Raw genomic sequence first — 14,314 nt, 5'->3', positions numbered from 1 at the left:
GTACATTCAAACCACTAGCTTACCACACATTCCCATACGTGTGAACAGAATAGGTTAAATGGAACATTTAATCATACACAATATTATATGTATTAATGATTACCAACAGGAATGGTCTGGAGAAAGAAATAACTAACCAGCAAGCAGTTACAATCAAGTTATATAAAATCGGAGAGAAACATGCAACAATAAAAAAAAAAAACTACTTCCATCAATGATGCATACAGTACTCACATCTGGTAGTAGGTAGATACTATCTAACAGGTACTATCTATAGGTACTGTACCCAAAATGTATCCCAGGGGATCAATACAGGAATATCTTATCTTAGGTACTATATGTAGGTACTATATATGTACTGTCTATATATAGGTACTATATGTAGGTATAGGTACTATCTATAGGTATTGGGTCTCATTCTCCAACGGACTTGAGACAAAAAAATTGCTCTTAGGGCCATTTAATATAATAATAATACTTTATTTGTATAGCACTTTTCATACAGAAGTTGCAGTTCAAAGTGCTTCACAACAGTAAAAATATAGGCATAAGCGAGCATGAGCAAGGTGAGGTAAATCACAGTGTTTCACATTAGGACCTAGTATCCCAATAGGTTCTCTGTTTACAGTTTCATTCAGTAATAAAATGATTCGGTTAAAAAATAGTCAAACAATTATAAAATGGAACAGACATACAACAGGGTATTTAACATAGAACAGTGATAAAATAGTTCAATTTTGGATTACAACAGAGCAGTGCTCTTCATTATAGTAATATTCAATATTCAAGGGGCTAAGATTTAAGACATCTTATATTTTGGGATTCCCCAACCGTCCCTAAGCTTGGATTCGGCTTTATTTGGGAGGAATCATAGTGATTCCTTCATGTCAACTCTACAGGCCTCCTTGGAATGAATGAATCATAATTTAAATAAATGATTTGTACGCATTTGATGTCGGAAAAATAAATAAGATTCCAAGCTTAGGGACGGTTGGGGAATCCCAAAATCTAAGATGTCTTAAATGGCCCTAAGAGCAAATTTTTTCTCTTAAGTCCATTGGAGAATGAGACCCATTATCTATATACTATCTATAGGTATTATATAAGTACTGTCTACATGTACAATATATAGCTACTTGTAGGTACTATCTATAGGCATTGTCTATACTGTATGTACTATCTGTAGGTATTGCCTATAAGTACTATATATAGGTACTACCTATAGGTATTGTCTATATACAGTAGGTACAGAGAGATAGGCTGAAAACCCACAGTTCTTGCCCGACGGATGGGAGCGAATCCCGGATCCGAGGTTTCTGATGACTACCCCCAAAACATGGAGGTCGCGAACGCAATTTATATGCATGGAAGTATTGATTACGCCATAACGAATCATTAAAAAAATATACCGTTAACTGGAATATGTTGTGTGTGCCTTTCTGAATATGATTTGGGAGGGTTATAATAGAAGAAAGACAGTGTAAACAATATAACGTTATGTGAATAAACCGCGAAATAATAACTAATTCCTTGGTCAATAGAAGTCTCTGTGATACTTTCTGAATATGATTTGGGAGGGTTATAATAGAAGAAAGACAGTGTAAACAATATAACGTTATGTGAATAAACCGCGAAATAACCACGAAATAACATAACGTTATGTTATATAATGTTACAATGTACAGTTTCTAACAGCTGGCTGTGTTGTGAAATGTGCATAAGTAATAAAATGATTCGGTTAAAAAATAGTCAAACAATTATAAAATGGAACAGACATACAACAGGGTATTTAACATAGAACAGTGATAAAATAGTTCAATTTTGGATTACAACAGAGCAGTGCTCTTCATTATAGTAATATTCAATATTCAAGGGGCTAAGATTTAAGACATCTTATATTTTGGGATTCCCCAACCGTCCCTAAGCTTGGATTCGGCTTTATTTGGGAGGAATCATAGTGATTCCTTCATGTCAACTCTACAGGCCTCCTTGGAATGAATGAATCATAATTTAAATAAATGATTTGTACGCATTTGATGTCGGAAAAATAAATAAGATTCCAAGCTTAGGGACGGTTGGGGAATCCCAAAATCTAAGATGTCTTAAATGGCCCTAAGAGCAAATTTTTTCTCTTAAGTCCATTGGAGAATGAGACCCATTATCTATATACTATCTATAGGTATTATATATATATACAAACACACATAGCACACACATCCACACGCACACACTCACTTTAAACAAACACACTGCAGCACCCACTACACACACTTTATAGCACACACCCACTTTAAACAAACACACTGTAGCACCCACTCCCCACACTTTATATTTATGGATGAAGGATTGCACTACAACTCGTACACCTTACTGTAAATTGTACCTAAAATTGTACCTCATCCCATTTCTGCTTTGCACTAGATAGTACTGTACATTAGTACACTGCATAGTTGTGTATTGTATATTATATGGTAACTCAGAACATTGTACATATGTCTATACCGAACAACTGTGACCTCATTTTCTTCTTCTAAATTCATGCTATATTATGTTATTATGTTATTTGATACTATCTTGTCTAGCACAGTCTCTGGAGCGTAACAGTAAGAAGCATTTTGTATGAAAGTATTCTGTACTTCTGTATGACAACTATTAAAGAACTTGAACTTGAACTTGAACTTGAAGTACTGTCTACATGTACAATATATAGCTACTTGTAGGTACTATCTATAGGCATTGTCTATACTGTATGTACTATCTGTAGGTATTGCCTATAAGTACTATATATAGGTACTACCTATAGGTATTGTCTATATACAGTAGGTACAACAAAAACAGTAACAAAAACGCCACAGGGTTAATTACAACACGTCCTCTTTGAGTGCGTTCACTCAACAAACTATTTATTTTATCGTACCTTTTGTCTCAACTTTATTTTAGTAGAAATAAAGAGGGAAAGACTTTGTAACACAGGTATGGGCAGGGTAATAGAAGAAAGAAATATAGGCAATACAATTAAATCTGAATATCAACATGAGGAAAATAATCAATGTAAACAATATAATTAAGTCTGAATATAAAAATATGAGAGTAAGAGTAAAAGTAAAAAGTGGTACAGTATACACAAGATGGCATGATGTAACAATCATACGTCATAGTCCATGAAGCTTGTGATGCAGGCAAAAAAAGGGTACTGCCATGACATCTTTGTGGCACGGATTTTATTCTTTGGGCCTATCTTTTGATTATCTGTAAACATTCATCACCTGGTCAGAAACCTTGTAGCGGTGCATCCACCCTGAAGCTGCCGCTGGCTGTTAACCTCTAGCCCCATCCTCCCAGCGCAGCGGAACAAGCCTTTAAAACAGCACCAAGAGCCTCTCTCTAACACAACATCCTAGCAAGTAGCTTGTTGGCGGACATGGGTGAATTATATGAAACCCGTCTCAAATACTTTTGCGTTTTGCTCAAGCGTTTCCGGGGAATGGTTTGTGGCTAACTATCTGGAGCTAGTATGAGGAACAGCATGAATTGTGCTGAGAAAGGACTCTATTGGTCAACATCATCATTGGTAAAGTAACAAAAATGTAACTCCATCTACTTGGCTCCTTTGTGCCAGTAGAATAATGTTCTGCTCAACACAGAAATGTATTTGAATGGATTTTAAAATACAGTTTGGTCCCAGGTTTCATCAGTAGATCTTTATACTACTTGCATTTCATGCCTTGAGTGTTGATTGTTGGCTAATGTCTTCCTCCTCTGCCATAACTAGTCTGGCCTGGTCATCATCATCTCCTTGATCGGCCATCCACTGACTAACTCTTAACCAGTCTCCATTAGGACCTCACAGACCTATAGGGAACAAGAATCAGAGGACATGTGACCTCACGGACCTATAGGGAACAATAATCAGAGGACATGTGACCTCACGGACCTATAGGGAACAAGAAGCAGAGGACATGTGACCTCACGGACCTATAGGGAACAAGAAGCAGAAGACATGTGACCTCACGGACCTATAGGGAACAAGAATCAGAGGACATGTGACCTCACGGACCTATAGGGAACAAGAAGCAGAGGACATGTGACCTCACGGACCTATAGGGAACAAGAAGCAGAGGACATGTGACCTCACGGACCTATAGGGAACAAGAAGCAGAAGACAAGGTTCCTATATTACGAAGGTTTGATCACTGATGTAAGCCACTATTGGGGCGCTGGCCAGGACCAGTGTTCTACGCGTCTCAACGGGTGTCACTGATTTGCTGGAAGAACAACTGAACGTGTCAGAAGGTGTTGGCATGGTGTTGGAGCTGGTGGTGAACAGAACGTGTCAGAAGGTGTTGGCATGGTGTTGGAGCTGGTGGTGAACAGAACGTGTCAGAAGGTGTTGGCATGGTGTTGGAGCTGGTGGTGAACTGAACGTGTCAGAAGGTGTTGGCATGGTGTTGGAGCTGGTGGTGAACTGAACGTGTCAGAAGGTGTTGGCATGGTGTTGGAGCTGGTGGTGAACTGAACGTGTCAGAAGGTGTTGGCATGGTGTTGGAGCTGGTGGTGAACTGAAACCCTTCCACTTTCTGACATAATCGGTATCAGCTGAAATGTTTGCCAATAGGTGCCGATATTAGAACATATTATAACTCACTCAGTCAAAATACTCAGTCGTTGTTTACATTATACAGTAACTCAAGTCATAATACTCAAGTCATTGCTTACAATACTCTTAGCAGTTTCAGCAGCAGAGTAGGGAATACGTGGTTTAAAGTTAGCAGAGAGGACATCAGATGTCTAGCGTAGAGAATACGTGGTTTAAAGTTAGCAGAGGACATCAGATGTCTAGCGTAGAGAATACGTGGTTTAAAGTTAGCAGAGAGGACATCAGATGTCTAGCGTAGAGAATACGTGGTTTAAAGTTAGCAGAGAGGACATCAGATGTCTAGCGTAGAGAATACGTGGTTTAAAGTTAGCAGAGAGGACATCAGATGTCTAGCGTAGAGAATACGTGGTTTAAAGTTAGCAGAGGACATCAGACGTTTTGCCAGTGACTTCACTCATTATAGTTATTAATATACCTACCTATTACCTAAATAAAGATAAATTCATCATTAGAATAGAATATAGAATAGAACATGCAATGCAAACTAGTTTGGTTCCAGCTCAAATATAATTCACTATATCAATATATATATTCATATACATATGAAGAATATCGTCCGATATATCGGTACCCTAATATCAGTATCTGCATTGTCCCCAAAACAGCCAATCAGATAATTTCTATGTTCCAGGGTTCCAGTTTTTTCCAGAATCACTTTACTTATTCCATATTAACGATATTAAAAGTGCAACTTTTAATCATGCAGTCATCTCTCATTATCATCATCATCATCTCTTTCTCTCATTCACTCATACTTCTTATTTAAAGAAATTATATTCACCCACACACCGTTTTTATTTGAAGGAATTGTATGCTTTTAAATGAAACTCCTTTCTTACCTCATGACATGCAAACTGACTAATGACAACTCTTCATCATTGCATCATTCCTGTCTCCATTAATGTCATCTTCCTTATCTTTCAGCTCATTTCTTTCTCATGAGTCCGTTCTCCGCTATGCTAACGTTTCCAGTGTCATTCTGACCAGTTATGGAGTACATTTATTGTGAGCCGTTTCTGTTATTTTCGCTAACCCTCTTACGTTTGAATTTAATCTTTGAAATCTTGAAAAAAAACATCTTTATTTGTGTCTGTTTTTCCTGTGTGTTTGTCTGTTTTTCAGAGAGTAAGATGTGACAGTGAGATACTAACTTTTCCCAAATGAGCCATGCTGCCTACTTCCTGCCCCTCCCACTGCTGCTCATCATCCAATCACATGCCCCGCTGCCCCTCTGCTTCCTTAGCAAACACTGCTCTGTCTCTCTCCATGGCAACAGCAGCTCCTCTACTGTCAGTATACAGTGTCTGCTTGGCTTGTTACTGCATGCTGTGAGCTACTCTACTCAGTACAGTCCTACCGCTACTACTATGAAGACAGCTAAGGATTCATGTACAATATGTCTACTTTATGTTCTACCAGCAGCTTGATGCTACTATTTAAAAAGGAAAATGCCAACTAATGGGAAATGTGTGTACCGTCTTCTCCAGAGTCAGAGTCTGACTCTGGAGAAGATGGTAAACGCATTTCCCATAATGTTGGCGTGTTCCTTTAACACTATTTGTTCTATGCAATGACACCTCCATAGAATTTAATTGGATAGGATGGGCTCCTCCCGTCTGTCATGGTGAACTACGAGAAAGAATGTTGCCACAGAAGTTTAATGACCCCGTCATGGAGATGAGTGAGAATGGTGATGAGGCCACGCCCCCAAAGTGCTCTAAGGAAATGGGGTTTTGTCATTTACTGCATTGCAAAATAGCCAAAGTTCTAGGTCACACTGTGCTGTAGGCCTATAAATAATGTGACAGTCTGTGTCAAATGAGCACTTGATTTTCAGAAAAGCTGTTTTTAATGATCATTTGACAGCCAGGACAAGGCCGGGCTTGACATTAACTTTTTGATATTTTACTTGTCCGAAAGCTAAACTTACTTGTCCGAAATGTACTTGTGAAAATAAAGGCCTATTAAAAAATAAATAAAACCGACAAGAGATTTGGACAATTATTATGATTTAATAACTTAAACACAGTGTGTGTGCATTTGTGTGTGTGGGGTATATACTGTATGATCAGTCCTGCAGCTCATCTTCACTCCCCATCAGCACCAGCTCATCTTCCTCATCTCCTCTCTCTTGACGACCAGGGGTTAAAACCTGGTCTACGCCTATAGTTGTATAGTTGTTATTACGGTATAGTTGTTATTGCCATAAATAACACCATTCAAATAAATAATTGTATTTTTATTTGAAATAATTTCTTTTAACAATAGGCACATTAGATCAACAGGTAACAACAAAACAACCAACCTTTATTAAACATTCTATTAAACATTCTGATATTTTCGCGGGTCTCGTGCGACTGTCCATGTCAACTAAGCGAGCATTCAGAAGACGTTCACCGTTTGTCCGGGACAAGTAATATTGACGTACAGAGATTGAGAGTTTCAAGTGTGACACTGTGAGACAGGCATTTTCTGATCAGATGGAATAACGTTACTATTCGTTTGGGGAATATATATATATATTTTCTTTTTTACTAATCCAGTCGGACAAGTTAAATTGTATTATGCTTGTCCGACCATTTTTTTTTACTTGTCCCGGACAATAGGACAAGCCTTAATGTCAAGCCCTGCAAGGTAATGCATTATAGTCAGGATTGCACCAACACAGAGTACAAAGAGTACCTATAGATAATACCTACAGAATAGATACTGTAGTACCTACATATAGTAACTATAGATAGTAAGATAAGATATTCCTGTATTGATCCCCTGGGATACTAACACCATTGATGAGCATAATAATAATCTTCAAGCCAGGGGTGAGCCAGTCTCCCTTCATTTTTTGATTCCATGACAAGATGAGAGATTAACGCCAAGTAATTGAGTTTATTGAAACACAGCAAACGATCACTGCAACCGCTGTATGCAGTCTAACGTGTAAAAACCACACTTCCTCACTGCACGTTGGGGTCAGAGCTATGTTGACATTCCCATCCGTTCTTGTGCAGGCAGCGCGTGGGACTAGTTGAAATGTCCACACTCAAAAACAATCTGAATATAGAAACGGATACCCAGATCCTCCTTAGTTAGCCACACAACTAATGTAAAGTCAATGGGCCAGCCCACTTAAAAAAAATAAAAAGAGTATGGCATGGTTGTAGAGTATGGTATGGTAGTAGAGTATAGTTTCAGAGTATGGTAGTAGAGTATAGTTTCAGAGTATGGTATGGTAGTAGAGTATAGTTTCAGAGTATGGTATGGTTGTAGAGTATAGTTTCAGAGTATGGTATGGTTGTAGAGTATAGTTTCAGAGTATGGTATGGTAGTAGAGTATATGTTCAGAGTATGGTATGGTAGTAGAGTATAGTTTCAGAGTATGGTATGGTAGTAGAGTATAGTTTCAGAGTATGGTATGGTAGTAGAGTATAGTTTCAGAGTATGGTATGGTTGTAGAGTATAGTTTCAGAGTATGGTATGGTTGTAGAGTATAGTTTCAGAGTATGGTATGGTAGTAGAGTATAGTTTCAGAGTATGGTATGGTAGTAGAGTATAGTTTCAGAGTATGGTATGGTTGTAGAGTATGGTTTCAGAGTATGGTATGGTAGTAGAGTATCGTTTCAGAGTATGGTATGGTAGTAGAGTATAGTTTCAGAGTATGGTATGGTTGTAGAGTATGGTTTCAGAGTATGGTATGGTAGTAGAGTATAGTTTCAGAGTATGGTATGGTAGTAGAGTATAGTTTCAGAGTATGGTATGGTAGTAGAGTATCGTTTCAGAGTATGGTATGGTAGTAGAGTATAGTTTCAGAGTATGGTATGGTTGTAGAGTATGGTTTCAGAGTATGGTATGGTAGTAGAGTATAGTTTCAGAGTATGGTATGGTAGTAGAGTATAGTTTCAGAGTATGGTATGGTTGTAGAGTATAGTTTCATAGTATGGTATGGTAGTAGAGTATAGTTTCAGAGTATGGTATGGTAGTAGAGTATCGTTTCAGAGTATGGTATGGTAGTAGAGTATAGTTTCAGAGTATGGTATGGTAGTAGAGTATAGTTTCAGAGTATGGTATGGTAGTAGAGTATCGTTTCAGAGTATGGTATGGTAGTAGAGTATAGTTTCAGTGTATGGTATGGTTGTAGAGTATGGTTTCAGAGTATGGTATGGTAGTAGAGTATAGTTTCAGAGTATGGTATGGTAGTAGAGTATAGTTTCAGAGTATGGTATGGTTGTAGAGTATAGTTTCAGAGTAGGGTATGGTAGTAGAGTATAGTTTCAGAGTATGGTATGGTTGTAGAGTATAGTTTCAGAGTAGGGTATGGTAGTAGAGTATAGTTTCAGAGTATGGTATGGTAGTAGAGTATAGTTTCAGAGTATGGTATGGTTGTAGAGTATAGTTTCAGAGTATGGTATGGTTGTAGAGTATAGTTTCAGAGTATGGTATGGTTGTAGAGTATAGTTTCAGAGTATGGTATGGTAGTAGAGTATAGTTTCAGAGTATGGTATGGTAGTAGAGTATAGTTTCAGAGTATGGTATGGTAGTAGAGTATAGTTTCAGAGTATGGTATGGTAGTAGAGTATAGTTTCAGAGTATGGTATGGTTGTAGAGTATATGTTCAGAGTATGGTATGGTAGTAGAGTATAGTTTCAGAGTATGGTATGGTTGTAGAGTATAGTTTCAGAGTATGGTATGGTTGTAGAGTATAGTTTCAGAGTATGGTATGGTAGTAGAGTATAGTTTCAGAGTATGGTATGGTAGTAGAGTATAGTTTCAGAGTATGGTATGGTTGTAGAGTATATGTTCAGAGTATGGTATGGTAGTAGAGTATAGTTTCAGAGTATGGTATGGTTGTAGAGTATAGTTTCAGAGTATGGTATGGTTGTAGAGTATAGTTTCAGAGTATGGTATGGTAGTAGAGTATAGTTTCAGAGTATGGTATGGTAGTAGAGTATAGTTTCAGAGTATGGTATGGTTGTAGAGTATATGTTCAGAGTATGGTATGGTAGTAGAGTATAGTTTCAGAGTATGGTATGGTAGTAGAGTATAGTTTCAGAGTATGGTATGGTTGTAGAGTATAGTTTCAGAGTATGGTATGGTAGTAGAGTATAGTTTCAGAGTATGGTATGGTAGTAGAGTATATGTTCAGAGTAGGGTATGGTAGTAGAGTATAGTTTCAGAGTATGGTATGGTTGTAGAGTATAGTTTCAGAGTATGGTATGGTTGTAGAGTATATGTTCAGAGTAGGGTATGGTAGTAGAGTATAGTTTCAGAGTATGGTATGGTAGTAGAGTATAGTTTCAGAGTATGGTATGGTTGTAGAGTATAGTTTCAGAGTATGGTATGGTAGTAGAGTATAGTTTCAGGATTCATCTCAGGACTTGGTACAGACTGAAGTGTTGACTTTACATTAGTTTGTGGATCACTAGCCGGAGCTGCAGGTATCCAGGATGGCGAACAGCATGGGCTGTGCAGAGAAAGGACTCCACCAACAGCCAACAGCATCATTTGAGTAGCGGTGCTCTTTCTTCCCATGTCCTGTGGGAGCCTCACCTCCACCGTAGCTACAGCTACTGCTCCTATTGTTGCTGTGATATAGTGTCTCTGCCTTGGCCTCCTCCCTTCCCCTCTCCTGGCTCCTGCCCTACTCTTCTCATGGAAATATACTTCAACTAGAAGAGATGTGTTGAAATCACAAAGGATATGTTGCCTTTAACTAAACACAAAATTACACTGCATGGGTCTATTAATCACAACACGTCTTGTAGGGGTGTAACGGTACGTGTATTCGTCCCGCGAATTTACGGTACAGCCGTCACGGTGCGGTACGTGCAGCCATACGAAGAATACGCCTCACAGCGCAAACACACCAGTCGCACATGCAGGCACTCGCGAGGTCCGTGCGAGAACAGCGCGCGTGGCCGGGCACACCGAGTCCGACTTCAGAGCGGGCGAAAGTGCACGGAGGAGGACGGCACATTTACATTGGAACAGCTGCAGGGTCATTACAACGTTACAGTTCTTCCGTTTTCTTGTTCGCCCAATAATGTTAAACACACCAACAAACACACCAACATTCTCCCCCGCCGGACTCGAGTAGGTAAATCTGCAGTGCTGCAGCGCCATACATTGCCGGAAAAAAAAGAAACATACTTTTCCTATATAAAATTATTCTATTTAATAATTATAATAATTATCATAAATATAATATATAAATAAAAATAATAATAATAATACATATTATATTAATAATAATTATTATAAGGCGGTTAGGTGGCCGAGCGGAGATTGCGTTCGTCACCAGCCCCGGAGCTGTGAGCTGGATTCGCCTGTTCGAATCCAGCTCACAGCTCCGGGGTTGTCACCAGCTTGGCTGGCCGTCTGCACTAATACAATTGGCTGTATTAGAGGGTGGGAGAAGCTGGCGGGGTGGGTCCGGGTCGTTGTAAACAGCGACTCCTACAGTTCGGTCGGGGCGCCTGCTAAGCGCGGATAGGACTCGAGGGGGATAGTGTGGTCCTCCCACACGCTACGCCCTCTCGATGAGAATCCGCGCTGCCAGGTGAAAAGAAGCGGTGATTGGCTGGACGTGTGTCGGAGGAAGCACGTGGTAGCCTCCACTCTCCCAGATGATCTGACTGTGGGGGGTAAGTGAGCAGCAACCAGGAAGGGACTGGGAATTGGCATACGAAAATCGGAGGAAAAATGGAGAAAAAGAAAAAAAAAAAAAAAAAAAAAAAAATTATTATTATAAATAGTTTTTTTCTGTTGTACCGAACTCGTACCGAACATTGACCCCAATACCGAGGTACGTACCGAACCGTGGCTTCTGTGTACCGTTACACCCCTAGTGGCTTCTGTGTACCGTTACACCCCTAACGTCTTGTGTTTGTGTCATTTCAACCACTAGTTCTTCTGATTGACTATGTTACCCCCACCTGTCTCGTTCCCTCCAACCATACTCCTCTTTCACCCCCTCCTTCCCCTCCTCCAGGAGCACAGTGACCCCTCCTCCTCCCCCACGTCATCGGCCTCCACCTTCTACTACCCCGTTGACCAGGAACCACACGACCCACAGTGCAACGCAGCGGGGGCTCAGCCTGGCCACGCAGGAGGACTTCCTGGGTCTGTTGCCGTGGAGACTCAGCAGCGGCCAATCGGGAGCGGTGATGATGATGCCCCTCCCTCCTGCGCGTTCCCGGCTGTCTCTTCAGGAGACCTTCCGCCCGTCCAAGTGACGGCCCGGAGGGACGAGGATGAATCACCATTGAGACGACGCAGCGAGGGCGAAGGCAGCGGAGCGGGTGTGGAAGCGAGAGAACGTAGCTCTGAAGAAGATCTACAGATGAGCGTGCTGTGATGATGAGGATGGTGGTGGCGATGATGATGATGATGATGATAGCTGTTGTCTCTCTCACACAGATAAAAACAGTTCCCAAAGACTGTTAACTTGTGGTGTGGTGAAAGTGTTGACGCACACACATTTGAATACACACCGTTCCGAAAAGCAATACAAAAATATTTGTATTGTGTTGACAAAGATTGACGTGCACATACACACACAATCATTTGATCTTCTATTCGTCTTCTTTTATAACAGCCTTTGGGAATGTGTGTGTGCGTCTGTGTTTTGAACCTCATCTAACTCCTAATGTCTGGTGCAGAATTATTCTATTTTGATGTTCATTTTGTATTCATTATTGTTCATTATCATGTTGCTCAGGAGCCTCTCAGTTGTGTTTAACTCAATGGACGCCAAGGGGGCGCTGTTTACCTTCTGGTTAGAACGCCATTGTGGAATGCAATGGGGAGAATGCCAAACTTGCGAGTGCTAAAATTATATTAAATATTATAGCTATGGATCTAATAAACACAGCGATTGTCAGTGAGTTTCTTCCAGTCAACATGCAAAAAACAGATAATTTTTTCATACATTTCCGTTTTATACCGTGGTGAATACGAGCATAGTTCCAGAGCGATTCTGTCTAATCTCAAGAAACTCGAGCAAACCGCGCTTCAATGCATTTCCTTAGAAATCGTGCCATTTGTCGCTTGATTTATGAATCGTTCTGAAAATAACGCTAGATTATCGGTATTATATGTCTCCTCATGCACAAACAGAAGCGGGGACTGAAAAGTCACTTCTCCGTGCCTTGGTCGCAGCCAACCGCACACACACATACACACATGCGTGATCGCTACGAAAGAAACATCGGATTAACCCAAGATTGGTAACATAGAGTCCTTACCTCACATCTGATGTACTGCAAAAAGATGAATCCAATTCCTGATCGCCATTCCAAATATTGATAGCGTTTATTGATCCAACGTTATATGTCCAAAACGCATAATCCACGCTGCTCCCAGTCTCCCCAGTCCATGTGTTATAACGATACTGCATGCCCGAGAAGGAAAACCTGGACCGGACTTCTTAGATCAGCGTACAGCCCAAGGGGTAGGGATTCCAATGATGAGCAATACCGGCCGGAAGGCGTTAGGCGGCGGTATTGGCCTTTTGCGAGCTCAGACCCATTCCCAATGATAACAGCAGGCTGGATGGATGAAAAATTAATGGATATAGCTGATAAAAGAAATAACGATTAAAACCCCACTTTTCTCGTGATTGGCGCTCAACGCATGGCGAGTTAACCCGACTTTTCTCTTGAATGGCGCTGAATGAGTTAAGGAGGAACAGTGATATTAGCCCTTAATCCACTTAAACATTTCCATTCATCCTCAGGCTTGAAGCTAGCTGAAATCTACTCTGTGTGCACTTCAGTGAGCACCAGTCCGTACAGACAGGAGCTTGGCCCCATTCACTTTGCATTGGTTTGTGGCTAAACTACCTGGAGCTAATAGGAGGAACAGCATGGATTTAACTGAGAAAGGATTCCACAGATCAACATCATCATTTGTACAGTAAGCAGGAAATAGGACTAGAGGCCTCTGAACTGGGCCCAGTATAACACAGGCCTCTGAACTGGGCCCAGTATAACACAGGCCTCTGAACTGGGCCCAGTATAACACAGGCCTCTGCACTGGGCCCAGTATAACACAGGCCTCTGAACTGGGCCCAGTATAACACAGGCCTCTGAACTGGGCCCAGTATAACACAGGCCTCTGAACTGGGCCCAGTATAACACAGGCCTCTGCACTGGGCCCAGTATAACACAGGCCTCTGAACTGGGCCCAGTATAACACAGGCCTCTGAACTGGGCCCAGTATAACACAGGCCTCTGAACTGGGCCCAGTATAACACAGGCCTCTGAACTGGGCCCAGTATAACACAGGCCTCTGAACTGGGCCCAGTATAACACAGGCCTCTACACTGGGCCCAGTATAACACAGGCCTCTACACTGGGCCCAGTATAACACAGGCCTCTGAACTGGGCCCAGTATAACACAGGCCTCTACACTGGGCCCAGTATAACACAGGCCTCTGCACTGGGCCCAGTATAACACAGGCCTCTACACTGGGCTCAAGCTGGCCTGGTCCTGTACTATAGAGCAATGGTTCTCAACTTGGTTTGTGACCCCTGACCCCTAACATCATGGGGATGTGTGTTGGTGACCCCTGACATCATGGGGATGTGTGTTGGCGACCCCTGACATCATGGGGATGTGTGTTGGCGACCCCTGACATCATGGGGATGTGTGTTGGCGACC

General features: G+C 41.0%; 1 protein-coding gene across 1 annotated transcript in view; it reads left to right on the top strand.

Moving 5' to 3' along the window:
• The window catches only part of LOC311235669 (pleckstrin homology domain-containing family A member 1-like), a gene marked incomplete at its 5' end in the record, with an annotated part of 111,324 nt that extends 99,301 nt beyond the window's left edge, over positions 1-12,023 (top strand). Inside the window, one exon of the mRNA XM_084323133.1 lies at positions 11,643-12,023. Within this exon, the coding sequence (XP_084179259.1) occupies positions 11,643-11,886 (244 nt within the window). The 3' untranslated portion in view covers positions 11,887-12,023. The remainder of the gene's footprint in view (positions 1-11,642) is intronic.
• Between the last annotated feature and the right edge of the window lie 2,291 nt (positions 12,024-14,314).

This window comes from Notolepis coatsorum (assembly GCF_963971535.1).
Source record: "Notolepis coatsorum genome assembly, chromosome: 10".
In the NCBI taxonomy this organism is placed as follows: domain Eukaryota; kingdom Metazoa; phylum Chordata; class Actinopteri; order Aulopiformes; family Paralepididae; genus Notolepis; species Notolepis coatsorum.
The sequence above is the reverse complement of the archived record's forward strand: the minus strand, read 5'-3'. Positions and strand labels throughout refer to the sequence as shown.